Source organism: Tripterygium wilfordii, chromosome 11 (genome assembly GCF_013401445.1).
Source record: "Tripterygium wilfordii isolate XIE 37 chromosome 11, ASM1340144v1, whole genome shotgun sequence".
NCBI lineage: Eukaryota > Viridiplantae > Streptophyta > Magnoliopsida > Celastrales > Celastraceae > Tripterygium > Tripterygium wilfordii.
This window is the reverse complement of record NC_052242.1, coordinates 5285022-5311096: the sequence shown is the minus strand read 5'-3', so window position 1 is coordinate 5311096 and position 26075 is coordinate 5285022. Positions and strand designations below refer to the sequence as shown.

Here is a 26075-nt window from a genome sequence, read left to right as displayed (position 1 = left end):
CACCCTTGAAGACTACTAATATTTTGCAGCTTTTTGATATGCAAGGGGAGCCCGTGTAAGGAGAGAAACTGGATTTCACTCCAAGTTTCCAGCTTTCATGTGTTTGGTTAATTTCAACCATACAATCTTTTGGTTTAGCTTTCTTATATTGTAGTATAAAGAACTAATCCTCTTACTAGGACTCTAATGTAGCTTGACTATGAATACTCAGTGAACATGTGGCGAGCTAGCTGGAACATTTAATAATTATAATCATTTATAATTATCAAATATTAAAATTACTTTTCAATATACCAAAACACCCTCCAATCAACATTGAGCACCTGGTGATCTAGCTAGAACATTGAAGATGTATCTAGGTATACCTTCCCCAAGGTTACCTAGATCAAACCCAAAATAGAGGACAATTTATGGACCATACATCGTCAGAATCTAGACATCTCGGGTCTCTTAACTCAAATTATCTACTTGGCCGACTATCTCTGATAAACCATGAGAAGCATTCAGAATCCAAAACAGAGTAGAACTCTTGAGGAGGAATCCTTCTCCAATTCGAAGATTAAGAGAGGTTGTCTCCTAGCCAAGTTAAAACTTACTCAAAACAAAGATCACACTCTATAGTAGAATAGGATTTATTCCATTACTATAATGGGACCTTATCCAAAACAAAGTAGAACTTCCCAAGAGGAATCCTTCTACTTCCTCACATTCTAACATAAGTATCAGAGCATCTTTCCAAAGCAACACACCTTAGGAGACCTCTTAGCTTAGAATTTGCTCATCTGGCGGCGAAACAATACTCAACAATCAATAGTATCCGAAGAAGCCTGGTTTGACCACCTCGATACATCAGCAAACCGAGCAAGATTTGCACATCATCATAATTAAATTGAATTTGAACTCTTTTCATAAATTGATTTTTCTTTATTTAGTTAATTGTTTTTAGGTTAAAAAGTCCACCCTGAAATTTTTGAAAATATTTATATTTTTAATAACTATATAATATATATAGTTAATATAGAAATTATATTTATGGATTGATAAACACTTATACAAGAGAATCAATATTGATTTATACACACTCATATATGCATGATGATAGATGATTTATACTCAATGAAAAATCGTTTAACACAACTTAAATGATTTTTTTTTGTTATCTTGAGCATTTTATATCTTAATTTGTGATGTATAATTTAATGACTATATAGATATTTATTTAATTTAATCACTATATATATTTACTTAATTTAATGATTATATAGATATTTGCTCATTCCCGGTCACTTATAAGTAAATAGCCCCAAAAAATTTTTGGTGCTTTACCTCTAAAACCCCACCAAACCTTTGTCTCTTTCCTATAAACCAACTAACCAATCTCACCCTCAATCTATTTCCTAGATTTGCCACCGAAAGAAACACATGTTTTTTTTTTTTGGAATAATAGAAACTTGTATTAAACCGGCAGAACACAAGTTACACAATACATATATAGGAGAGTCCTCTAGTAGCATAACAAGAAAAACAAACTCCTAAATCAAGAACAAAGGAAAGACATTTCCCAAAATAATAGCATATGACACAAACGGACAAGCAAAGAGATAATACTCTTTTTAAGAGGCAGACAGGGGCCTTGGAGCAACAGTTGCACGATGAGGGACTGCCTTAAATCTCGTCAAAGAATGGAACATATCCTTCACAACCTTGATTAGAGTTACCATAAGACGGACGTCTCTGCCACCAAAAACCACCAGATCTGAAGGCAAAACCCTCAGATCTGTGGGCAAAATCACCAGATTTGAAGGTAAAACCACCAGATTTTTGGGACGATAAGCCAAAGCATTATTGAATAATATATGAAGAAACTCATAAAGAAATAAGAGAGCAAAGGAGAAAGTGGAAACTATAAGGGAGGGGAGGGGAGGAGGAAAATGGGAGATTTCGTTCCTCTTCTCCTCAAACGCCGTAGAGATGGGGCTTCCAAAAGAAACACGTTAGAATTATAGACACTAAAAAATGACACTTATTGCAAAATTGTTAGATGACTCTGCTTTAAAAAAGAAGAAGATTATTGTTAAATGAGTGTCTACGGGTCTCAGTTACTCAATTTATTGGGTAACCTAATGCAATCAGGTCTATGACCTCTTTTCAAAAAAAAGAAAAAGAAAAGAAAAAAGAAGAAGATAAATGACAGTTTTTTTTATTTTGATGGTATAAATGGTAGCTTTAAACATGATATTACAATTTTTTGGCAACATTATCAATTTATCATAGGGGAATGAGAATCCCATAAATAAATTATGGTAAAGAAAAATTGTGCTTTTGTAATCTTTTATTTACGAACCATAGTTGACAGTTTAGAAACCAAACTCTATAGAATCATCCAATTTTGAGAAATTTCAATAGACACAAACAATGCCAAATTAAACCTTTATCTTCTTTGTTTAGACAATTGTATCATTAACAATGACCCAACAAGGTTATACAAAATCAGTAAGCAATTGTTGGATGGTTTATAATTGATTGGTCCGCTGTTCACAAAGTCAATGTGACTGGAATTAATCAAGGTATTAGAAAAACAGTAGTATAATTCACAGTTAAATTAGAGACAAAATAAGTATAAAAAAAAGAGGAAAGAAACTTGGCCGGCTACATAATCATGGACTTTTCTGGTCTGCACAAAGTGATTAATTCCCAAGTGAAACCCTCCTTAGTCCAGGTGTCAAACTGCAAGAGAATGGGAGGTAGCTTAGTTGGTTAGGTTGTCTGTCCAGGATCTTGAGGTTTAAAGTTTCATTCTCACCAAGGGGTTTGAGATTTGAATAGTTTTTCATCCGCTGTGGTGGCCTTCATGCTCCTCGAGCATGGCTTAGTGTGTGATCTGTGAGCCTTTCAAAAACTGGCTTAGTGTGTGACCTGTGGGCATTTCAAAAAGAAAAAAGGTGTCAAATTATAATAGACTCCGTTGATTTGAAGCACACAAATTTTTTATTTTATTTTTAAAGTATTCAAAAATTAAATTCATCGCAATCAGAGATGTTTTATTGTTTAATTAATTTTCGTATTTATTAATAATGATCAAGTCATGTTGCTCGTTTCGTCTTAAGCGTGTCATGTAAGAACATATTTTTATACTGGTTCTCTCACAAACGATGAAAACATCATCTCAACGGCTCCATTTTTTTAAAAAAAAGGAGGTCACTTTCATGGCTGCCGAAACCCAATTCTGAAGTTCCACCTACTACTCAGGTAAAACCTCTGTAAACAATTAATATATTTATACTGATTGACATGTTTGAAGCTTTGTTGTATATTTTATGCTGATTTTTTTCCATTCAGTTTTCCATGGGGTGATTTCAGCTTCTAAGTTAAAACTTGGTGCCGCAAATTTTTACCCCCAGGGTACTGCATGAAATCTTGTTTGGAGATTCCACATGCCCACCATTTGTTTGCTACAATTCCTCAATTAGAAAATTTGTACGCTTAGGTTTCTTGCTGTTGCCCTGTCTTCTTACTGAATAGGTCTTTGACTTCTTGTATGTTAAGATTCTTATTATTGTCAACTGAAAGCTTATGAAGAGTTGTTGAATCTGGTGAAATCCGGGTCTTGTTGCTGTATCAAGTGCAAGATTTCTTCTGTCTTCAGTGCGAATTCTGGTGTGGAATTGTTTGGGAGAGTTGATCTTTTGTAAATTCTGACTGCATAGATTGGAGTGGTTTCTTCTTTACTATCGTTGTTCTACTCTACAGATCAAGGCTACCTTACAAGAATCAAGTTTTTAATGATTTTTTGGTTTATGGGATCCCTTTATCATTCAGTTGGTATGGTTTACCTTACTTGGGGCTTAAAATATTAGTACTTCAGGAAGGGGTGCCTGCTGATCTTTCTAGCATTTCAGTTAAGGTAGTATGGTCAATGATGGAAACTATAAAGGCTTGGTAAAACAAGTGGGCATCCAGCAGAATTGTAGTCCATATCAAATTGCAGCCAGTCAAAGGACTTGAGGGAGAAAGAAGTATAATGGAAAGAGAGGGGAGAGTGATTTCAGACTTATATAGGAATTCTAGTGAGGAGTTGTTTTTGAAATCCTTGATGGAAAGCTCAATTGGATTGCCAGTACCGACCATGGAGATGTTGGGTTTCAAGAATCTTAATCAAAACTTTCGTACAGATAGTGAGGAGCTCTTTAAAAGCTGGCTTATGAATGGAGAGGCAAGCTACCATGTTATCCTTACTATTGACTTGCTTTGTAGTCTGTGTGGTCCAATGTTGAACAACATGGCATCAAAATTTTGAAACTTGTGGGCTTTGCTAAAGGTCTTTGATCAGCTATCTATGTGATTGATTCTTTCCTGTTGGTGCAAAACACGAATACACGATACGGAAGTTGCCCCATATCTTCTTTAGAGAAAATTAGGATGAACCTGGTCTAATTCATTTTTTATTTCAAGCTTTGTGCATGTTTCAATTTTCATCTATAGAGTTCCGCAGCTTTGAACATCAACTGACCATTGCATTAGTTATATTCCTCTAGTGAATGATTTAGAGGATGTCAATATGTTAGATCTCATCATCATCATCTAAGCCCCTATCCCAAACATTAGTGGGATTGGCTACATGAATCAATACAAGATATTAGTGAGAATCTAAATTCTCCTTCACCGTTGGTTTCTATCAAAAGCTACACCCTCGACTAATATTGTAGAGCACATTGCCTTCCTTATCACTTCCAACCATGTCTTTTTGGGTCTCCTTATGTGGCTTTCAACGGTTCAAAAGAATGGTAATGTTTTCATTTGACGTGCTTTCGTAGTTTCCACATCACTGATCAAGGATACTTATCTGAATGTCCTCAATGATGTCTACATTACTGTGCTAAGAAAGTATGATTTTCTCTAAATTCATTCTGTAGCAACAAAATATGATTAAACATAAAAAATCAATGCAATCTTTTGGTCTTTGTGGATTAAGATGATTTTCTATTTTCCCTATTTCTGCGGTTTTTCCTCACTTTACACTGATTTTCTTTTTTCTATTCTTCAGAATCATGGTCATAATTCATCAAGCATAGCTTACTGTACTCGACAAGCCACAAGAAGGTAGTAGGTTGAAGTAATTTCTATCGTGTATTTTTATTAGGATGGGCTTTGGTACTTGCTTCTATGTGCTAATGAAGACATGGCATATTGATGCATTTTTTATGATTATTTATAAAATAAAAGCTTTGTGACATGCTTATTTTTATGACAAACACCCACTCACACTTATATTGTTCATTTATAAGATACAAGGTCTATTCTAACCTATGCAAAATATATGCTAAATATTTGTGAAGATGTTAATAATGAGTATTCAGAAACTTCTAAATCTACGGTGCTGTGGATTTGCTATGGTGACAAGCTGAAGGCTCTTGAACTTAATACAAGGAAAAATTATTTAGAATTTGTGTAATGGAAAGAAATGAGCTGTACCTTCTTATTAAAGGTCTTAAGTGCTGCACCTTTGAGGAAATTTAGATGTCTTCAAAATGTAAGTTTGATAGATGAATTGTCATATGATCATGCTGGAAAAGTATAATTTAAGGAAGCTCTTATGCCATCCACCAAATATTATTTGTTCATCAGGGGGAGGAAATACTAAAAAACTGAAGTAAGTGGGAATTTCCTTAACTTTACTCATTGTGGAAAATGTAAAAGCAATAGTTGTGTACAAGGTAGTATTTATGGTGGTTGTACCTACAATGAAAAAAGATCTGGTGAATGGGGAAACTAAAGTTTTTCGATTTTCTAAATCCAAGAAAAGGTTGTATGGAAGTATCTATATTGGATTACTGGAAAGGAGCTGGTAAATAAAGAAGTTAGAGAACGTCATACATAAATAGATCAAGATTAGTGAGTGAATTTGTGAAATGCCTAGGATGACATGGATAATGGTAGACATTTTGTGAGCAAGGTTTCCTTCTTGCAGGTGGGATCAGGGAAGGGCAAGACGTATGCAGAAGTGATTTCTTTGGTATAAATAATTATTAGTATTGGATACGCAAATTTGTATCAAAATTAGTCTTTAGCTGACATGAAGGAGTTGAGATAATGTAGCAGAAGTGAGGTGCGGGATAACAATCAATTTTTTCCTCGTATAATTATTACTCCAAGACTAATTGGCCATGTTGGTTTGGCTGTCTGAACTAAATTTGTTTCAACTAGATGGGGGAAGCGAACAATAGTGGGCAAAGATAACAAGTAGCCATTGACATGCTACTGCTAGACTAGCAATGATTATTATGCCTAAAACATAATAGCACAAAAAATGAGTATCTTCACCCAACTGGTAGCATTCTTCTTCATCCTAGCTTTTGAGATGACTGCTGGTGGTTCAGGAATTATATTTTTCCCGTCAAATCCGTGAAATCTTCAAGTTATTTCTACCCTGTATTGTTGTACATGGCATAAAGGTTTCCAGGTTCAAGGTTTCGATTTTGGAGAAATATCTGTTGTAAATGCATTTCATCAAATAGAGGCTCTTTTAATTTGAGAATATGATATATGGTGGTAAATCATTCTACCAACGTTCAAGAACACTTCCATTGTGGAGGAGTAATGCAGCTATTTCTAAGGATTTGAAAAGTAACACTTCCAATGCTTCTCTTTGCACAACTGGACTGGATAATAACACTAGTATTAACAATGGACATTTCTTCATGATGGACTAATGTTTCCTGCCGCGGCATTGTCGTTCTGATTTCACACTGTAACTTGAATTTGATGTTTGTGGTGCAAATATTAATGGTCCCATCAATCTGGCCTTCGAAAGATATTATTCCAACTGTTAGGAGCTTGTCTTATGATTTCATTTTATTATGTGTCATGCATTTCTATCACAATATTTGTCTGTACAGCAGCAAGATGCATCCATTTTGTTCATTCTGTCATTCTTCGAAATCCTTCAACTTGGATAGCATCATTCCTTACAAGTGCAGTTACTGCCTTTATTGCAGACAATAGTTTCAACGTACCATACCTTGTCCCTATTGATTCTATTTCCAAGTCTTGATAAGAGCACTTTTTTTTTTCCCTTAATATTGTCACTGCATTCTAGCTGTTATCATGTTGAACTTCCCCCTCCTCCAACAAATTTCCCTTTACCCCATAAAATAAAATTTTATCATTCGAAAGAAAATGACATTTAGGCATAATCGTTATGGGAGCATGTAGGAAATGTCACAATACCGGCAAATGAGCTTTATTTTTTGGTGGCATGGAAATCAATTATGTTTTCGGGAGCATCTTGATATTGTACAAATGCTTCTGAAGCTTTTGGGGTTGAGGAGGATATGACCAATTTATTTAAAGCCATCAAAGAATGGATATAATTCCCATACCTTGTTAATGTATTTACGTGCATTTTTATTGCGAAATTTTTTCATGCTTTATTCTTCAAGTTTATTGTTGTACCGATTTATTGCGTATAATCACTCTATGCTAAGTGCAGGTTATCCACTGAACTAGCCAATTTTTCTAATCAGCAACATGTGGATGCCCTTCAAAAGAAAAGAAGCAAAGATATCTTGCTTGAGCAGAGTAATTCATTGGCTCAGGAGAACTCCAGTGAACGCGGCCAACAATCAATCTGGTAGTTGCTGCAGTTTTTCTATTACAAATGAGTCGGAAATATCAATTTTGTATAACATCAACTAGTCCCCCAAAGTTGCTAAGTGTGAACTTCACATCTTTATGCATATTTAAATTATATTTCAATCAAATTTTTGGTTCCCTAAAGCAAGTCATTTTTATTGTATGATTTACTCTGCTCTCAACCTCTATCAGGAATGCTGTTGAAAGTGGGATGCAGGCTCGTAATTTACATTTCGCCAAGGTTTGTTTATTTTAAGTTCATAAAAACTTTGGTTTCAAAGAGGTCATGATTTTCTGATTATCCCTCACTTCTACCCAGGCCTGGTTTCACAGTTCTCAACCTATGACACGAAGTCGATCTTCTGAGTTGCGGTATCTATTTCTCACACATATGTTATCATCTGTAGTAACATCATTATATATTGTCTTTTTTAAAAATGTGATATATTGCGTCACTTGCTGGAAAATCTCTTTGGAGATAAATTTTCTCTCTCGCCTCATGGAAACTCTTGGGGATCATGTATATTGAATTTTTGTAGTATGCTTTTGCATTCATGTATAACAACAGATGACTTCAAATTTAGATCACATTTGCCTTTTCATTAATGCTGCAAGTTCTAATAAGAAAATTAATGAGAGTGATTAGAACAGTAGTTGAGAGACAAGAAGCAGAGTATCACCAGAGTTAAGTCCTTCAGTTTACACGCTTTCGTTTCCTATTAAGTGGATAAAATAGTTTATTTGAAAGTGAGGACCTTAGTCCCCTAATATTATAAAATTTTCACTTTAAATTATAACATATCTTCACACTTTTCCTCAAAATAGTACAGATGCCTTGTCCATGATCATCTTATAAACAGAGAATGAAACACACTGCATTGATATGTTAAGAATTCTGTGACCACATCAGCCAGTGGATCACTTACTCTTCCAAATTGTCTCCAGATCAGATCACCATCAGCTATGGCCTATGGATTTGCCCAAGCACAGAGCCAAGTCGAAGTTGAGAAAAATGAATGAAATTTTAGGGAGAAGAAAAGTGGAAAAGTTGAAGAAGATAATATTTGGGAACCATCAGATTAAATTCCTTTATCTTGCATGCATCCTTTTCCTATTAATTGTAGAAAATGTTTACTTCTAGAAGGAAAGGGTGTGTTTTTCTTGATCTTTTTCCCTCTCTATAATTCAGTGAGTACATATTTGTTTTCAGGAGGAAATATGCTGCCATGCAAACCACTCAAATGACTTTTGATATGGAAGCCTTGCATGATTCTTCTGGGGTTGGCACCAATAAATTGAAACAAGCGTTTGCTAGACCAAATGGTGACCTTACAGTATGTGACAATGCTAACCAGTTGGATACATTCATGTCTCCCTCAAATTCATCTTCCTACAATGCTTCTGATCAAATGGGTAATATTGATAAAGTATCCTCTGTTGTGAGCATGCTGAAGGGCACACTGGAACGCAAAAAGCTATTTACCCAAGCTGAGAAAGAAACTGTTGAAAATTGCTCTGATGGGCTTTATCAAGGAATTGTTGCCAAATCTGTTTTTGACGAAGGACAGGAAAATTACAATCATCAAATTATGGGAAATTTTCAAGAGATACCTTCTGGTGAAGTACAGGATCCTGGATTCTTGCAGACGGTTCAAGGATCTATAGATCTTGACATGCAATGTTTTGTAAATCCAATGAACCCAGTTCAGTTTAGTGCAGTTTCTCGAGAACCTTCTCAGAGTGAATCTTCTGCTGCTGCACCAGTAGTTTCATCTGGTTTTGATGCTTGTGATGGTCCCAGCAACTCAAGTCAAACTCCAACCTTCTGCGAGAGCTTGAAAAAACAAGTTGTAAAGACTAGGAGTTTAGAAAATGACTCTAGAGCCAAAGGTATATGCTTTTACTCATTGTTTTTTCGTTGGCCCCTTCTTAATGAAAACTTCCCATATTTTTTCTTACGGAGAAACATTGATCTTGTTTTGTTTTCTTTTCTGCTTGCCAACCTCAATATCACTTGTCCCTATCTTGTTTACGCCTAAACTTGTCAGAAACTTAGCATAAAACAGTCGCATTTGTACTTGATCCCAAAAGAGCTAGTCATATCTGTAATATTTTACTCTCTATAATAACCTAGTTCCATATAGCATGTCCCCCCACCCTCCTCCTGCATCATATATGATCTCTAATAAAGAGAGATTTCACTATCTGAACAACTCTTTCCAATGAAGTGTTTTTATTTGCCCATTAACAAAGCTCACATAATGTTTCTTTTTAGATAAAGACCTGGAGTATTATTTATTTATTTGTTTTCTTTTTGTTTGAGAAGAAAGATAAACTTTCTTATCAGCAAAGACAGACATACAAAAAGGAACTACAAGTGCCAACAGATGAAAACTAAAAGAAATATCAACTTTTCGTATGCATCATCATTGACTTGCTGCTAATTCGTTTATCAACATTGTTAACTATTTTGCATGGCGAATAATGAATAGTTTGGGCCATATGAATAAGAGGAACTTCAAATCTGTACAATTTGGTTCTGTCACATATATGTTACCGCAAGACGAATTCCTCAACCAAAAGTATAGTGTATGTGAATTTCTGAAAGCGCATGATGGACTGATACACGTTCTGTTACTTTGATGTTCAGAAATGAATCATATATAATTTTCTTGAAAGTACATATACTAATTTGGTTTTATGATGCATAACTATCTTATTTTGGATTCCAGATTTCAGGGTACAGATAATTGACAATTTGAAAGACGACAAAAAGGTATTTTCTATTAAGTAGTTATTATGGCTATTTGTTAAAAAAATGTAATGTGAACCATAAGCTGGTTGTTTAAGTTTGTTTAATCTCTGGAAATCTTTAACAGAGGGCAGGTCTAGTCAGACATGGATCTGTAACCTCAGCTGGTACAGGTTAGAGTTCTATGCTCATTACTTCACCATAAAATTTGGCTTTCCCATTGTAGTTTCACTTTACCGCTAAATCTGTTCAGGCCATCTTAATCTTGATAGAATTTTGAAAAGAAAATGACGACCCGACAATTATAGGGCACAACTCATTGACATTCTGTGCACACAAGGAAAGCTAACTGACTGCATTAAAATACCCAAACGCTGTAATCATTATTATATTTTAGGTTGTGGAATCTGCATCTAGCATTTCTACTTGCATGATGTTATTTGCTAGATCTCGATCTTTCTCATCACCAGTTAAACATCCTTGAAACGGTGCCCTTTTACTGGAGGATATGCTAAGATGCACTTAGTAACATTAAAATGGAAGAATTATTCTGAAAGAGACCATTTCATGCTGATGTTCACAAATAATCTTATGTTAAATGAGTTGAGCTGACGGCCCTTCTTTCTTGTTTCAATGCCTTCTAGTTTTGCGTTTGATGTCAACAGTAATCTCAAGAACATATACATTGTGTATCTTCATGTTAAGGATTTAGTACTACTTTGAACTTGCTTCCATTTGTAAGAGATCATGGAAACCTTTTATTTTCTTTCCATCTAGTATGCTTGTCATGATACAAACACTACACGAATAAAAAAGTCAGCTGATGCATTAGCACAGAAATTACGAAGTTATTTTGGTTTTTGCTAACCAGCAGAAGTTATGCAGGGGACAAGGGAGACTCCACAAAAAAGCGTAGGGTAGAGCGATCCCGAAAGTACGTATGACATTTATAGTTTCCTTGTCAACATGCTGTCTTCTAAACTGGCAAATGGAAAGTAAAGGCCCAAGCAATAGATTTTTACTCTTACTCCAAGAGTTTTCTAATCTTTCCTTTATCAGGATTACTCAATTTTTTGTTAGTTAAATGGCACTAGCACACACGAACGATAAATATATACTTCGATATTTGTTTCACTCAAAAAGCCTTTCGCTTGAATTTCTTGCTTCTCGTCAATATTTGGCCATTTGTTGAAGATGTGAATGCTGTTCCAAACAAATGATATGGAGGATTCATACTTTTTACTACTCCATTTCTTTGCGGTTCTCTATTTTGTGGAATCGTGATTTTTGAAGTTCTTAAAAAAAAGACTGTTTTTATGAACCTTTTCTAGCAAAATCTTCCCATTTAGAGCACTTGCAATGGTGTTATTTTGTCTGGGCCAACAAATATGTATGGGGCTTTGTGTTTTGCTGATGTGGTTGTATTGAGTTTTGTGTTTTGCTGATGTGGCTGTATTGGGAGATGTGTTTTCTGGTGTGGTTGTATTGGAAGATTGTGTTTTGGTGTAGTTTTATTGTGGACAACATGGAGGGCATGAGAATTTGTTGGCCTCCATGTTGGGTGGGAAGGAAAAATGCATAGGAATTTGTGTTTTGCTGATGTGGTTATATTGGGAGATGTGTTTTGTTGATGTGGCTGTATTGAGATACGTGTTTGAGTTGACTTTTTATGTAATAGAGATGAGACCCAGTATTGATTTTTGCTGGCCTAGCAAATTGTTCCCATTGCAATTGCTCTTATACAAGCAAACTCTTTTGTTCTTTATATTTTACTATAATTGGCCTTGTATAGTCTCTCTTTCTCTCTTGCGCGCACACACACACACTCGTAGGCCCTCACGCACACACATATAGACACACTACATGTGCAAGTGCGTATTTTGTAAGCTTGAATTGGTATCCTTGGCAGTCATTTCTTTTACAAATAAATAAATAGTTGCAAAAAGCTTCAAAAAAAGATTCCAAAATAATATTCATGGGAATATAGAGCTTAACTAACTAGTCACATAACAGTTGGTTGTAGTAAATTTTCTCATATTTTTTTTTCTACTTTGCCAAGAATTGAAAACATGAGCAGGATGCTTAATAGTGTCTCTTCCAATTATGATGTATGAAATGAAATGTATACATTCTAGCACCGAGCAGGAAGCCAGGAACTTTAACTTCCTTAATCTGGATGAATTTGATTTCTGCTAACTGATTCATTATGTGCAGAATGGCCGAGGCAAGGAATTTGACACCGGCAGTTCCATCTGATATGCAAGCAATTTTAAAGCGTTGTGAAAATCTTGAGAAGGAAGTGCGGTCACTAAAGCTTAACCTATCTTTCATGAATAGGTAATTATGTAAATTTATTATTTATTTACCTGCAGTTGGGATTAAATATTCTAATATCGTATATTTTAGTCATTTTAGCAGCACTGTCATACTTCTGCACTGAATAGGTTCTCTGCCAGATTGGTCAACTTGATCATTCCTTCTGCTGTATGTTAAAAATCCTTTATATCACCGCTTTTTTTTTTTTGTATTTTTATAAGGTTCTTTTTGAGCGATAAATGGTATTCTTTAAAGATGAGATTGTGTGGCTTTGCAAAATTTGGCTTCATACCCCAATAAGTTTTAAAGGACATAGTTTTAGAGAACAGATCAAAAATATTCTAATTGCAAAAGAACTCTGGCAGATTTTAAGTTCTTAAAGTCTATACTTTGGTAGTTTCAAATTCCACTTAGAACTGGCGTCCTCCAACTTTATATTCCTAATCCAAAATCTGTAACAAGTTGGGAATGCTTGATATCCCCTTTTTTTCTTCAAGTTATGTGATTCAGGTTGAGGAGTGTTGAGGGAGTTAAACCTAAAGATTTTATGTTGTAGAGGAAAAGTCCTTATTTTTGTCCAGTGAGCAGTTAGGCATGGGGTGATCCAAATCCACTGAAACTTCTTCTTTCTCTTCTTTCACTTCCTCGTCCCACTCCACATGTACCTTCTGTCGTCACCCAGGTGAGATAATCTTCTCTACTAATTCAGTATAATAATAGACAAATACTGGTGTAAATGATCTCCCATATATAATATTTAGGTTCCAAGACCCTTTGCTACCGCACAAATAAGTCCTGAAAAACTACTTCCTTTTGGTTATATTTGGAAACTTATTTTTCTTTATTATTAAGGATTTTGTCTATTGACAATCGATATGCTTTATCAACTCAATCTGGGACTGGGATGACTTCTTGTCTTCATGTGAATAACAACTTAACAAATGGTTGTTAAATGCCTACCAGACTAGTTCCTTTTTTTCATCATTCTGTTTCTTGTGACTTGTATTAATCAGTGTAAAATGATTGGTAATATCAAAATTTTTCTCCCTGGCTATTGGATTCAGACCTTCAAATTCTAGTTGTTCTAGTGCATGATTGAGGAAAACTTTCGAATTATTAATCAACCATTGTGCTGTAAATTATCAGGAAGGACTCCGAACAGACTAAGCAGATAGAAGAGCTTCAAAAGCAAAATGAGGAGTTGGGAGATGAAAAGGAACGCCTCCTGGAAGAGATAGAGAGAATCATCTCACAAACAGGCAACATGTAAACGTCCTGCTATAAAGAATTGTGGACCTTGAACATTGTAACTGGCGCCCCAAGATTCATGACGGCAGTGATTAAAGCCTTAAGTTGTATTCATGTGGAAGATTTCCAACCTCAGGCATGAAGAAGCAATGTGGAGAGGGCTTGTTTGTCCAGTTGTTTGTATAAATGCATGGCTAGGGTTTCCCCATTGACCTGGATAATGGAAAACTCAAGCTCTAAACCTTCTACAATGTATTGACTGTAAAATCTCAACCTTACGTATTCCCTAGAAGTACGGATTCTATTTATCTACAAAAAGTTTGAGAATGTTTTTAAACAGCTTCTTTGATGCCTGTGACAGGGCTGGTGTTCTTGTATTGTCTGTTAATTGTTGCTTATAAACTTCAGTTATAAATGAAAAGTTCCCCAATTAAATACATTTTTGTGTTCTGCTTGCCAAAGAAACAGAGAACAGTTTCGTATTCTACGTCATGTTTCTGTATTTCAACTACAACTCAGTGTATTAGAAGCTAGGGTTGTTGGGGCTTTTGCTCTGTCAGTAGCTCTTGCTCATATGGATGGCAATGTGTCCTGCTACCAACAAAGTGACATTGCAGCCTTCCCCCAGGAAGAGAGATTGTGTATTGTTGGCCTGGCTAGCATTGGCTAGCTATGGTACACTTGGAGTGGACACCCAAGATGGGTCAAATCGTAACTCCCCAATGAGAGTAACAATCCCCAAGAGACTAATTATGGTCTCACAAGTTCTAAGAACGAAATTGCTCTCCCTCCCTCTGGATTGTGGTCTCTCCTTCTCAAGAATTACATTCAACTTTGTGGAAATCAAGGTATACTTTTATAGTATGTTTTAGACCATCAATACAATGATCTTGGCCATGAAAATGTGTTTTTCATGATAATGTGCATGAGTTGCCATCCATCCTTGGTATCGGAGCAAGGTTAATCATGTATTATGGTCTCTAAATGTGTTCTAGATGGTATGGAACGAGTTAGGATTGAATAAAATTCGAGTCTGAAACTTTTGAAAATTTCTGGAAAATTCTTCAAATCATGTTAAACTCGATTTTCTATGCTCTGTAATTTTTTGTACAGTATGCATGCTGTTGTGATGATTACGTATTTAAATAGTATGTGATGCAAGCTTTCCAGTGGTATGTGATACATAATTTTGGAAGAATAATTGAATGAGATATGTAGTCCGGAAGTTGGCCCGAAAAACTGTTTTTTCTAATATGAAAGTTGCAGAAATTGTGATTAAACCGAAAGTTTGAGACTTTGTAATTTCTAGATTATACCGTGTTGTGTTGGTTTATTTACATATTAATAAAGGGTGTAATATAAGCTTTCAAACGATATATTGTATGCTAAAATCGGACTTGAAAAAAGGGAGTAATAAGCTTCCGAAATTGGTTGTTTGAAACTAAAAATTTACAGGAATTAGGGTTCATAGGTCGAAGATGAAGTTTAGAACCAATCCCACTCTTGGCCAGAGAGGTTGAGACATCTCCGGTAGTGTTTTTTTTTTTCATAAAACGGACACCACCATGGGGTTCAAAATGACGAAAACAGTTGAACATGAAAATATGGTGGCCAACATAGACCGGGAATGCTACACGTGGACTACACACACCCAGTGACGTGTGTGGGAGCGTACGGTCTTTCCTGGCCGCTGTTTTCTACGCGGCCAGTGCTGAAAATTCAGAAATTTAATTTCTGATTTTTTGGTTATTTTTAATTAATTTTTGGAAAATTAAAATTATCATAAATGATTGAAATGTGTTTTTAATCATTAATTGGACTAGCTATGCCCTCTAAACTACCTAAAATTTTTTGAATATTATTCTATTTTAGTTACAGAATACGGGATGCCAATTTAGATGATGTCAATTTAGATGAGGACTCCAATGGTTCCAAGGACATCCGCGCAAAAGGCAAAGCTGGCAGAGTCAAAAGGGAACTTGAAATCTGACAAATGGAGAATCATGACTTCAATAAAGTCAATAAGAAGATTCAGAGAATCATTTAAGATGGGTATGTAATGCCTGAATACGAATAGTTTTTTGGCATTTAGGAATACCCTCCCGATATATTGGCACAAGGTAGTGAATAAAGCTTGGAATTCATACTTCTAGTAGCATGCATCGACTTTTTCCATACATGAAATAGACTCCTCCTATTCCGCTCTATGGCAGGGTGAGCATATATGGATAAGTTTGTGAGGATTTTAAGAAATAAATTTACCAAAAACTAGCATGTAGAAAACAAAATACAATCCCTCTAATTGACCAATGCTCCTTGCCATATTATTATTTTCATGTCCATGTTAGCATTTTTTATGTCAACCATTTTCATTCCATGTTAGTTCATTCTTGCCAAGTAGATAAAGATGTAAATCGGATGAGAATATATTTGGCAATTTAGCTCTATACCTTCGTTATTTTGGCCAAGTGACTCTTAATATTGAATGTAGACCTCTTGTCCATCTCAATACATGCAACGTTGACATGTGCCACCTTAACATTGTCATTTCAAAATTGCTACAAGAAAGAGTATATATGACTAAACAAAATAACTTTTAAGCTCTTCATGCTTTTCATGTGATGATTTGGTCAATATGAAGTATGTATATATGTTTCAATTTGACAAAAAATGATCAACATATATGATTCAAATTGAACTCATAAAGTTTTCACAGAATCAATGAGATATAGGTAAACTCAATGTATAGCTTAGGTGTAAAGCCCCATCACAACGAGATATGCGAAACTATAAAAATATTCTCAACCACATTTACTATGCAAAATCTGAACAATCAAATTCAAAATTCAAATAAATGCTAGATAAATTATAAAAACATTTCATAATTAAGACTAACAAATAAAAAATATGTCGAAGCATGAAAAATCAAATCCTATGCTAATCAGTCCTAACCCTATAAGATATTAATATCAATTTCATTGTGAATAACTTCACAAGATGCTGACCTCCTTCAATGAACTCACCTGAAAAAGAGAAATCAAAGAAGGGATGAGTTATAAAACCCATCAGGGGCAAATAATTTTTTTTGAAAATCAAGAATTTCCTAGCCACATACCCACCGAATAGATAGATCAGTTCTGAATTAAGGCTGTCAACCCAGCCTGCTCCACGCTAGTGATAGTTTAGACTAGACTGAAACTTGTGTAGAGAGAACCTCCTATGGGCCTTTGGCCGAAATTATTGGGTGTGGAAGTTGAACTTGTGACCTCCCGCATTTGCAAGAAGTTATCATAATCAACTTCATCATTCCAACAACAATTTATTTGTTCCAATAGAGGTAAATATCCAACAAGAACTGATATCTATGAGAAAGATATTCGGGTGAGTAAATATCGGAAAAGGATTTGCTCAATAACACAAGCAATATGTATAAATAGATATAATCTACCGAAATAAATGGCAAATAACGCAACAATCAATGAATAAGAAGCAACATAAAATAATACATATGATCATGCCACAAGCACTATTAACAATACATGTACATAAGCATACAAATATACATGCAATAATCATCCACCATAACCTATGCGTATAGCAGTATGGAAAAACGAATCAAAGGTTGTGGCACCAACAATGATGACTCACCTTTGTACAATGCCCAAGCCCAGTTTTCTAAGATGCCTCTAGAACAATCCTATCAAAAAGTTTTTTTTGTGCACTTATGCTAGAAAACTAAGAAGAAATACTAAAAGTTCTTATGAAAGGACACTTTAAATATAGATCGGTGGAGGCGAAGAGAGTTCTAATCTCGAATCTCTTTTTTGCCCTATATAGAGGCAAAAAGATGTAGTTGCAACACATCTAATGACAAAATACTGCACTTGTTTTGTACGAAAGGCTTGTCAAATCCCATGACCAAATGAGAGGCGAAGTACTTGTAGTTCAGCTTGCTATCAAGCAAGCTAAAGACAGTAACTATCTTGTCTTGATTCTAGAAGAAAACTCTCAAATCACAATTACTATTATAAATAACCGTAATTTAAATGAGAAATTAAATATTAATTGACAAGATTATAATCTCCTAATGAGTTAACACTAATATTTAATAATTAATCTAACCGGTGATCAACCCGGTCAGGGGGTCGATTACCAATTCACATGTCGATTGGTTTAACCAATAGTCTAACTAATCTGGTTATATTTATTTTTTAAAATTATGCACTAAGATATTTATATTGGTCATTTAGAAAATTAAATAATTTTTTAATCTAAATTATATGTTGAGGGATAAACAAAGACTTTAACAAAAACTTTATTTTATTATGTTATTATTATATGTTGACGACATATTTATTGATTAATTAAGGTAGTTAATGATCGTAACAAAACCAAAATATTTGATAATTATAATTGAAAATTAAGAGATCAACAACATATTTAATTAACAAAATTATTTTATCATATTTTAAAATTAAGAAATTATTGAAATAAACTCAAATTTAGGGGAAGACTAGTGCAATGCTTGCGCTAGGTGTTGTAAATTTTTTAATTATTTATCTTCGCTAGTTTATGAAATATTAAATTTTAATTATAATATCCAATCTAACATGCTTAAAAAACTTTTTTCATCTTGCCCTTTATTATCATACCTTTTACCTTTCAGTTACCGATTTATACATGTCTTTACTTTCAATGACTTTGAAATTTACAATTCGATAAATTAGCCTCTCCTTCAATACGTTAAGATTTGAAATTTGTAATTCGATAAATGAGCCTCTCCTTCAATACGCTAAGAAATGTTTTTTCCTGTTGATTCCATATAACTACATGCATGAATGTGCCCTACTCAATCAAAATATATCAAAAATTTTAAAGGTCTAACATACTTAATATTTATTATTGAACAAATTATTGACAATTACCTTTGCACCGAGGAGAACCATGTCAATGTTGATTAGCTCATTGTAGTTCTTTGCATTCAGAGAATCTCACATACGTGTAATCCTAACTTGAATGTGTCAATCAAGCGTAACTGAGTTTAGATCCACAAGGTAATTGAGAGTCATGTTGTTTTATTTGTTATCTTTTGTTTGCAAGACATATTTGTTTGTTATTTACAAAGAAAAATAGAGTCACCATGAAAATTAAAGCAAACATGTCTTACGGTATTAAATTTATTATATGTGAGGAATAAATTTAATTTGGTGTAAAATTATTATAACATTAAGTATATAACGTTTTTTTTGTTTTAAAGACATAATCATTTTCAATTTTCAGTTTAGTTTGTACTTGAGGATATATTGGTATATAATGTCTTTGAATTTTGTCAATTATTGTAACATTAAAGTTTTCTATTATACATGTTGTGTATAACGTTTTTTTATTTAAATAATTTAGGTTATAAATTTAATACATCAATTATTGGTACTTAAAAGACATAATAATTTTCAATTTTTCAGTTTATTTTGTACTTAAAAACATATTGAAATTGTCAATAACTGTAACATTAAAATTTTGTATTATAAAGAAATCAAATACAAATAACTAAAAAAAATTTAAAACAAATAAATTTGCAATTTTACAGGTGTAAGATTGTGAATTATTTTTTTTTGTTGATGTGGCGTCATAATATTTTTCTAAAATTTCTTTTAGCTTCGATATTACATTGATGTATTAGATTAGAAGATTAGATTAGATAGATTAAGAGATTTAAAAAACTGTAGTTTGAAATAAAAGAGATAAACAAAAACCCAAAATGAGGAGAAGATGTAGAGATTTTGAATAATTATCTTTTTATATAACTAATTATTCTAAGTATTTAATTAATATTTTTTTAATTTACTAAAAATAAGTAAACAAAATTTTTAAAAGATTCGCGGATTATCCGTGGTATAAGAAAAATTAATCGGTTCAAAACAATTCAAACCGGTTTAATCAAATTTTTAGTTTTTAATAATAGTCGAAAAAGATCATGTTCTACCTACCAGAGGTCATTGGTTCAATTGATAATAGATTGAATTAAACATATGTGTATTCAATATTCTATTTGAATGACAAATATATTTGTTAAAAAAAAAAAATCATCCGATTCTACTAGCGTACACTAGAAGAAAAACTAAAGGGGTACATAGGGAATTTTGAGAAATCCCGTGTCCACAATCGGTAACCCAAAATCCCAAAAGGCACGACAAACGGTTCCCTCTCAAAACTCTTGGCGCTTCACTCTCTCTTCGCTAGGGTTCTACCCAAGATCAGTTTCGAACTCTTCAATTCCCCTCCGATTAATATACTGTCTCTCTCCTTCTCTCCATCCAAATACCTTCAATTGATCAGTAAACCCATTTGATGGCGTCGACCAAGCTGACTGAGGGAGCGGTGGGGGCTCTCGGTGGAGGAGCGACGGCCGAGGATTTCAAGCCGATGATGCAGGTGACGGACCTGAAACAGGTGCAGACGAAGCAGCAACAAGCAACCGAGAGGTTTCGGGTGTTATTATCGGATGGTTCACAGCTGCAGCAGGGCATGCTTGCCACTCACTTGAACAACTTGGTCCATTCTCAGAAGTTGCAGCGAGGGTCCATTGTCACCTTGAATGATTACTCATGCAGCGTCATCCAAGGCCGACTGTAAGTTTAGGTTTTTAGTGTTTTAATTTTCAACCGATAAATTATTTATGCTTTCTTTCTCTGATCTGATTGAAAATTGAGCGTATGCGGATGGATTTATTCGTGTGATGTGGTGCTACCCTCAATTTTTATTTTTTTAGTCTTCTCAAGATGTTGCTGTTTCTCCCTCTTAATGCAATGAAAATTATGGATGGTTGGAATAATGTGCTTGATTTGCTCTTATTCGAGCGAAATCGAAGTTTGTCTTCTATAATAGTAGTTCTTTATGATTTCCTTCGAAAATATCCATCTTTTTCCGTCTTTTTTATGAGGACCACTTCACTAATGATATTCTGGAAGTTAGGTAGTTGTCCTTATCAACTCCTCCAGGATTTTCTTACCCACATGAGCACCTGTGGAATCTTCCTTGAGAAAGACGATTATAAGCTTTCTTTCTAGAACATGCAATTGTAGACATCTTAAGTTGTTGAGTGGTTTGATATTTGGGATAGCCTCTTGATTCAAGGTGATCAAATTTTGGATCATGTCTTCCTTAGAACCTTCTTATCTGTGGCCAATAATGAATCATCTCTGTTTTTTGATTTTTTTGCTTACAAAAATAGTAGGGTTTTGAGTATTTGAATATACATAAAGATTGCTGACTGGTGCAAGGGATGATAAGCAATGGCTATGATTAATTTTTCTATATTAGCTCAATGGGCTTTTTTTACCCTTCTTTAATATCCGTGGTTGTTTTGTTTTGAGCGAAGAATATCTGAATCTATAAAATTTCATCCAACCAGAGATTTGTGAATTCATCGTGGATTCTTGAATCTGAATCGGTATAATTTTGGAGATGTTATTAAGAGATGGCTGCGAGAAGGAGGTGTTGAGGAGTAGTTGGTGCTAGTGGTTTTAATTTTTGAAGATGACACCATTAGGAAAATATTACTATGCTTTCAGATATTTAAACTTTCTTTATTTCAATTCTCTTTGCAGCTTAATTATTATTATCACTATGGTGTTGGGTTTGAACTTCTCTGATAATTGACAAAGTAATTTAAACTTTTCTTAAATTTTTCGTGGTCATTGTTCCTCCTTTTATTGGGCAACTTTGTAACATGTCTCCTTATTTAACAAAAAAAATTTGTAACTTGTCAGTCTTGTCTTAAATCTCTCTCTCTCTCTCTCTCTCTGGAATTTTTAAAGGACATTCATAAATAATATTTGTAAATGAAGAGAATTGTTTGTGGAAGAGAATCATTGTGGCTTAGTATGGGTTGGATACTAACGGGTGGACATCTAGAGTGGATAGAAGAGCTACTGTTGTTTGTGGAAGAGAATCATTATGGCTTAGTATGGGTTGGATACTAACAGGTGGACATCTAGAGTGGATAGAAGAGCTACAGCAATTGGGCTGCATTATTCATCAGGCTCTGAATTGACTAATCTCTTACACTTGAAGTTAACCTGATTGAAGCCTGTTTTCCTCACTTGGAAAAAAAGAATTATCGCTTGCAATATTTCGTCATTGCTTTGAAAATTAATCATATTGACTTTTATTACCTTCAATTACTACATGAACATGCAGACAGAGACAGTTATAATGGAAGGAATAGAAAATTGTTTATGTGGTACTTTTCTTACAAGTAGTCATTGGTAGAGAATAAAAGGTCATGTGTATTAGAGTATTATATCACCTGTAAAATATGTATGCTTACATGGCCACATGTTGCTTCTACAGACTTAACCAACTTATGTACATTATATTAATTTCAACTCTATGCTATTGTATAATCTCGTAATTGTGTGCACTTTACACAGGATTGTCATTATCATGAATTTGGATGTGGTAGTTGAATCCTCAGAGCTCATTGGACAACCTGTTGCAACACCAAGAACCTCTGGGCCTGTGCAGTCCACTGATAGAGCCGGCACAGTCATTGGCAATCCCCAACCTTTAGGTGGCAGTTCACTTCCTGGTGGCCTTGTAGATAAAGCAAATGTTGTTGGTGCATCTCTGGAACAACCTGTGACAAATCAGTTGAATAGCAGTTCATTTTCCAATACTTCTGCCTCTGGCCGCAATATTGCAACAAATGTGCTTCCTAGTTACCCCAAAGTTGATGTTACGACAAATGTGCCTCCTAGTTACCCCAAAGTCGAAGTTGGTGGCAGCTTTTCTGGATCATCATCATTAAGTGGGTCATATAGTGATCAAAACATGAGTTTCCGAAATCCTAGACCTGAAATTTCACGGCCACCTTTGGGCAGTTACAGCCACCCGTCTTATCCTGGATATCAGGCACCTTCAATGTATTCCAACAGAGGACCAATTGTTAAAAATGAAGCTCCTAGAATAATTCCAATTGCTGCATTGAATCCTTACCAGAGTAAGTGGACAATCAAGGCGAGGGTGACAACAAAGGGAGAATTAAGACACTATAACAATACCCGTGGTGATGGCAAAGTGTTCTCGTTTGATCTCCTTGATTCGGATGGGGGTGAAATTCGAGTGACCTGTTTCAATGCGGTTGCTGATCAATTCTACCATCAAATTGAAGCAGGTAAAGTTTATTTGCTCTCCAAGGGAATTTTAAAACCTGCTCAAAAGAATTTTAACCACCTTCGCAATGATCTAGAAATTTCTTTAGATAGCACATCAGTGATACAGCCTTGCTTTGAGGATGATAAGTCAATCCCCCAGCAACAGTTTCATTTCTGCACCATAAGTGGCATTGAAAAGATGGAGAACAACAGTATTGTTGATGTAATCGGCGTAGTATCATTTATTACTCCTACGGCTTCAATAATGAGAAAAAATGGTACTGAGACTTCGAAGAGAACACTCCGAATAATGGACATGTCTGGACGAAGTGTTGACTTAACGCTATGGGGTAACTTTTGCAATGCAGAAGGCTCAAGACTGCAAGATTTGTGTGATTCTGGGGCATTTCCAATTTTAGCTGTGAAATCTGGTAGAATCAGTGATTTCAATGGCAAAGCTGTTGGGACCATTTTTACGAGTCAGCTATTAATAGAGCCAGATTTTCCAGAAGCGCGCAAGCTGAAGGAATGGTTTGACAAGGAAGGGAGGAACACCCAGTGTCTCTCCATTTCCAGGGAAATCTCAAGTTTAGGTAGGACAGATGTGCGCAAAACCATATGCCAAATAAAAGATGAGAATCTGGGGACTTCAGAAAAGCCTGATTGGATCACAATCACTGCAACTGTCATATTTATCAAGTGTGACAATTTCTGCTATACAGCTTGTCCAATAAAGAATGGTGATCGCGTCTGCAGCAAAAAGGTTACAAATAATGGTGATGGGAAATGGTGGTGTGATAGGTGTGAACAGTCTGTTGATGAATGCGATTACCGGTACATACTGCAGCTCCAGATACAAGATCATACCGGCATAACATGGGTAACTGCATTTCAGGAGTGTGGGGAGGAACTCTTAGGTACGTCTGCTAAAGATTTGTATCATCTGAAGTTTGAAAACCAAGATGATGAGAATTTCTCTAAAATTATTCGTAGAGTTATGTTTACCAAGTATATCTTCAAGCTGAAAGTAAAGGAGGAAACATTCAGTGATGAAAGCAGAGTAAAGTCAACGGTGGTCAGAGCTGAAAAGATGAATTATTCATCCGAGTCCAGGTTTCTTTTGGAATCAATGACTAAGCTTAACGCTGGTGATTCTGGAGCATTTTCTGTGAAGGCAGAAAGTAAAGGTTTAGACCCTGGCATGAGTGATCCAGGGACTGGGACTGCTCTTAATAGACAAACGGGGCCCCAAGCACCAAGTCATACAAGGAACAGCTACATTGCTGGTAGAGAGTTTGGGTCACCGGCTAAGCAAGTTAGTCAGTATGGAAACCAGTATTCTAGTTCACTTCCTACAACTGGTAGTTCTGCATACTGTCACAGCTGTGGCGGTACTGGTCATTTCTCAACAAATTGCCCAAGTATCATGTCTGAGCCAGAACAGCCTATTGGAGCTGGCTACGTCAATAGAGTATCTCCTGGGGCAGGGGTTGGTGGTGCTTCTGGTGAATGTTTCAAATGCCATAAAAGTGGCCACTGGGCAAGAGATTGTCCAGGATTGAGCAACATTTCTCCTTCTGAGCCAGAACAGCCTATTGGAGCTGGCTATGTCAATAGAGTATCTCCTGGGGCAGGGGTTGGTGGTGCTTCTGGTGAATGTTTCAAATGCCATAAAACTGGCCACTGGGCAAGAGATTGTCCAGGACTGAGCAACATTCCTCCTGCTTATGGAAGCAGTGGAATTTCACCTGGGAAATACGGGGGGTTTCCAAAGCAACATGTTGGTGGCTTTTAACGTTACTTGGGTATTAATTGGTGCAAGTTTGTAGAGAGTTTTATCAGAGTTGAAGCTAAGCAGTCAGCTTAGGTCTTTTGTTGCTCTAATGTGATATGAGCCTATGGATGGTTTAGTGTTTTTTTTTTTTTGTACAGCAGTGTTGGCAATGGGAGCATTTTGCGTCATATCAGTTGGGAACTTGGGATACTCTCACCCTTGAAGACAACTTATATCTTCCTTCTATTGTCGGATGAAGTTTTGCTTTTTGCATTCCTGCAATGTATTTCCTTTTTAAGTTGTTGATACATGTAGTATGTTTTAAATTAGTGAGGCTCTCTTTATTTAAATTTTTATATGATGGTAAATTCTCAAATAGGTTTTTGTGTTTCTCACGTTTCTGGAATTTCGTTGATAGTCCTCTTCGGATTTGGGGCTCTCAAATTCAGCAGAATTTGAGTGTCTCAAATTTGGCTAATCCTAACCGTTCAGTTAATCAGAAGGCTACAGATCAGCCACGTTAGTCGCTGTTAACCCACCTAAAATTTTTCATAAAAAGCAACTCGTTGTAATTTAACAAGAATCACCTTCTTTCCAAGCCCACTGTTTTGTTAACGCTATCATCACTGTTGTAATTTAACAACAATCACAAATATGTCTACAGACTTTGAAAGGATTTGTGCTAATGCAAATCAGTGAGGACTTTTATCAAACACCTGGTGTGCATTTCATTCACAGCCACATAAGTGCACAAACACTACCCAAATCAAGCTCCGAATAACAACAGGAATCCGGCAAGAACATATTAATTCAATACTACTCTAAACTGATAAATCAAATATGAGGAGCAAAGAAGACAGTGAGAATCAGAGATGGGACGACAATTGGAGATGGAGTGAGAATCGGAGAATCAGAGATGGGTCTATGAGATTTCCTCCAGATCGTATGAGGTGTTTGCGAGACCAGAACAGGGGCATCGAATGTCGAAATGCTAGAGCCGCATATGCCTTTACACTTAGAATTGATGCTATGCACAAATCCGTATGAAAATCGTATGACTTGAGAATTTGAATAGGAGAGAAATTCCTTGCAAAAGAAAGAGATTCAATGGCTGGACACGTGTTGTGTATATTTATCGTTTGATTAGTTTAACGGTTCAGATTTGAGAATTTGAGACTCTCAAATTATCTTTGAATTT

General features: G+C 35.3%; 2 protein-coding genes across 4 annotated transcripts; both read left to right on the top strand.

Annotated features, from left to right (window-relative positions):
* The first annotated feature begins 3126 nt into the window (after positions 1-3126).
* LOC120009597 (protein CYCLOPS-like) lies at positions 3127-14385 on the top strand. 3 transcript variants are annotated; one of them, XM_038860250.1, is made up of 13 exons: positions 3127-3249; positions 3340-4213; positions 5045-5100; positions 7490-7630; positions 7825-7873; positions 7952-8004; positions 8843-9522; positions 10365-10408; positions 10512-10557; positions 11270-11318; positions 12599-12721; positions 12791-12868; positions 13847-13977. In XM_038860250.1, exons 2-12 carry the CDS (start codon positions 4022-4024, stop codon positions 12822-12824), a joined length of 1467 nt encoding a protein of 488 aa, XP_038716178.1. In that variant the 5' UTR covers positions 3127-3249; positions 3340-4021; the 3' UTR covers positions 12825-12868; positions 13847-13977. The 3 variants fall into 3 exon arrangements, with proteins under 3 accessions (XP_038716178.1, XP_038716177.1, XP_038716179.1); XM_038860249.1 differs by lacking the exon at positions 12791-12868 and having other exon boundaries at positions 13847-14385; XM_038860251.1 differs by lacking the exons at positions 10512-10557; positions 12791-12868; positions 13847-13977 and having other exon boundaries at positions 12599-12692.
* Positions 14386-20101: 5716 nt separating this feature from the next.
* LOC120009634 (replication protein A 70 kDa DNA-binding subunit E-like) lies at positions 20102-25227 on the top strand. The gene is made up of 2 exons (XM_038860285.1): positions 20102-20577; positions 22381-25227. Exons 1-2 carry the CDS (start codon positions 20297-20299, stop codon positions 24896-24898), a joined length of 2799 nt encoding a protein of 932 aa, XP_038716213.1. The 5' UTR covers positions 20102-20296; the 3' UTR covers positions 24899-25227.
* The last annotated feature ends 848 nt before the right edge of the window (positions 25228-26075 follow it).

Coding starts and splice junctions, on each gene's coding strand:
- LOC120009597 (XM_038860249.1), top strand. CDS start 4,022: ATGGAAAGAGAGGGGAGAGTGATTTCAGACTTATATAGGAATTCTAGT. Junction 10,558..11,269: donor TGTAACCTCAGCTGGTACAG/GTTAGAGTTCTA, acceptor GAAGTTATGCAG/GGGACAAGGGAGACTCCACA. Junction 11,319..12,598: donor AGGGTAGAGCGATCCCGAAA/GTACGTATGACA, acceptor CATTATGTGCAG/AATGGCCGAGGCAAGGAATT.
- LOC120009634 (XM_038860285.1), top strand. CDS start 20,297: ATGGCGTCGACCAAGCTGACTGAGGGAGCGGTGGGGGCTCTCGGTGGA. Junction 20,578..22,380: donor AGCGTCATCCAAGGCCGACT/GTAAGTTTAGGT, acceptor CACTTTACACAG/GATTGTCATTATCATGAATT.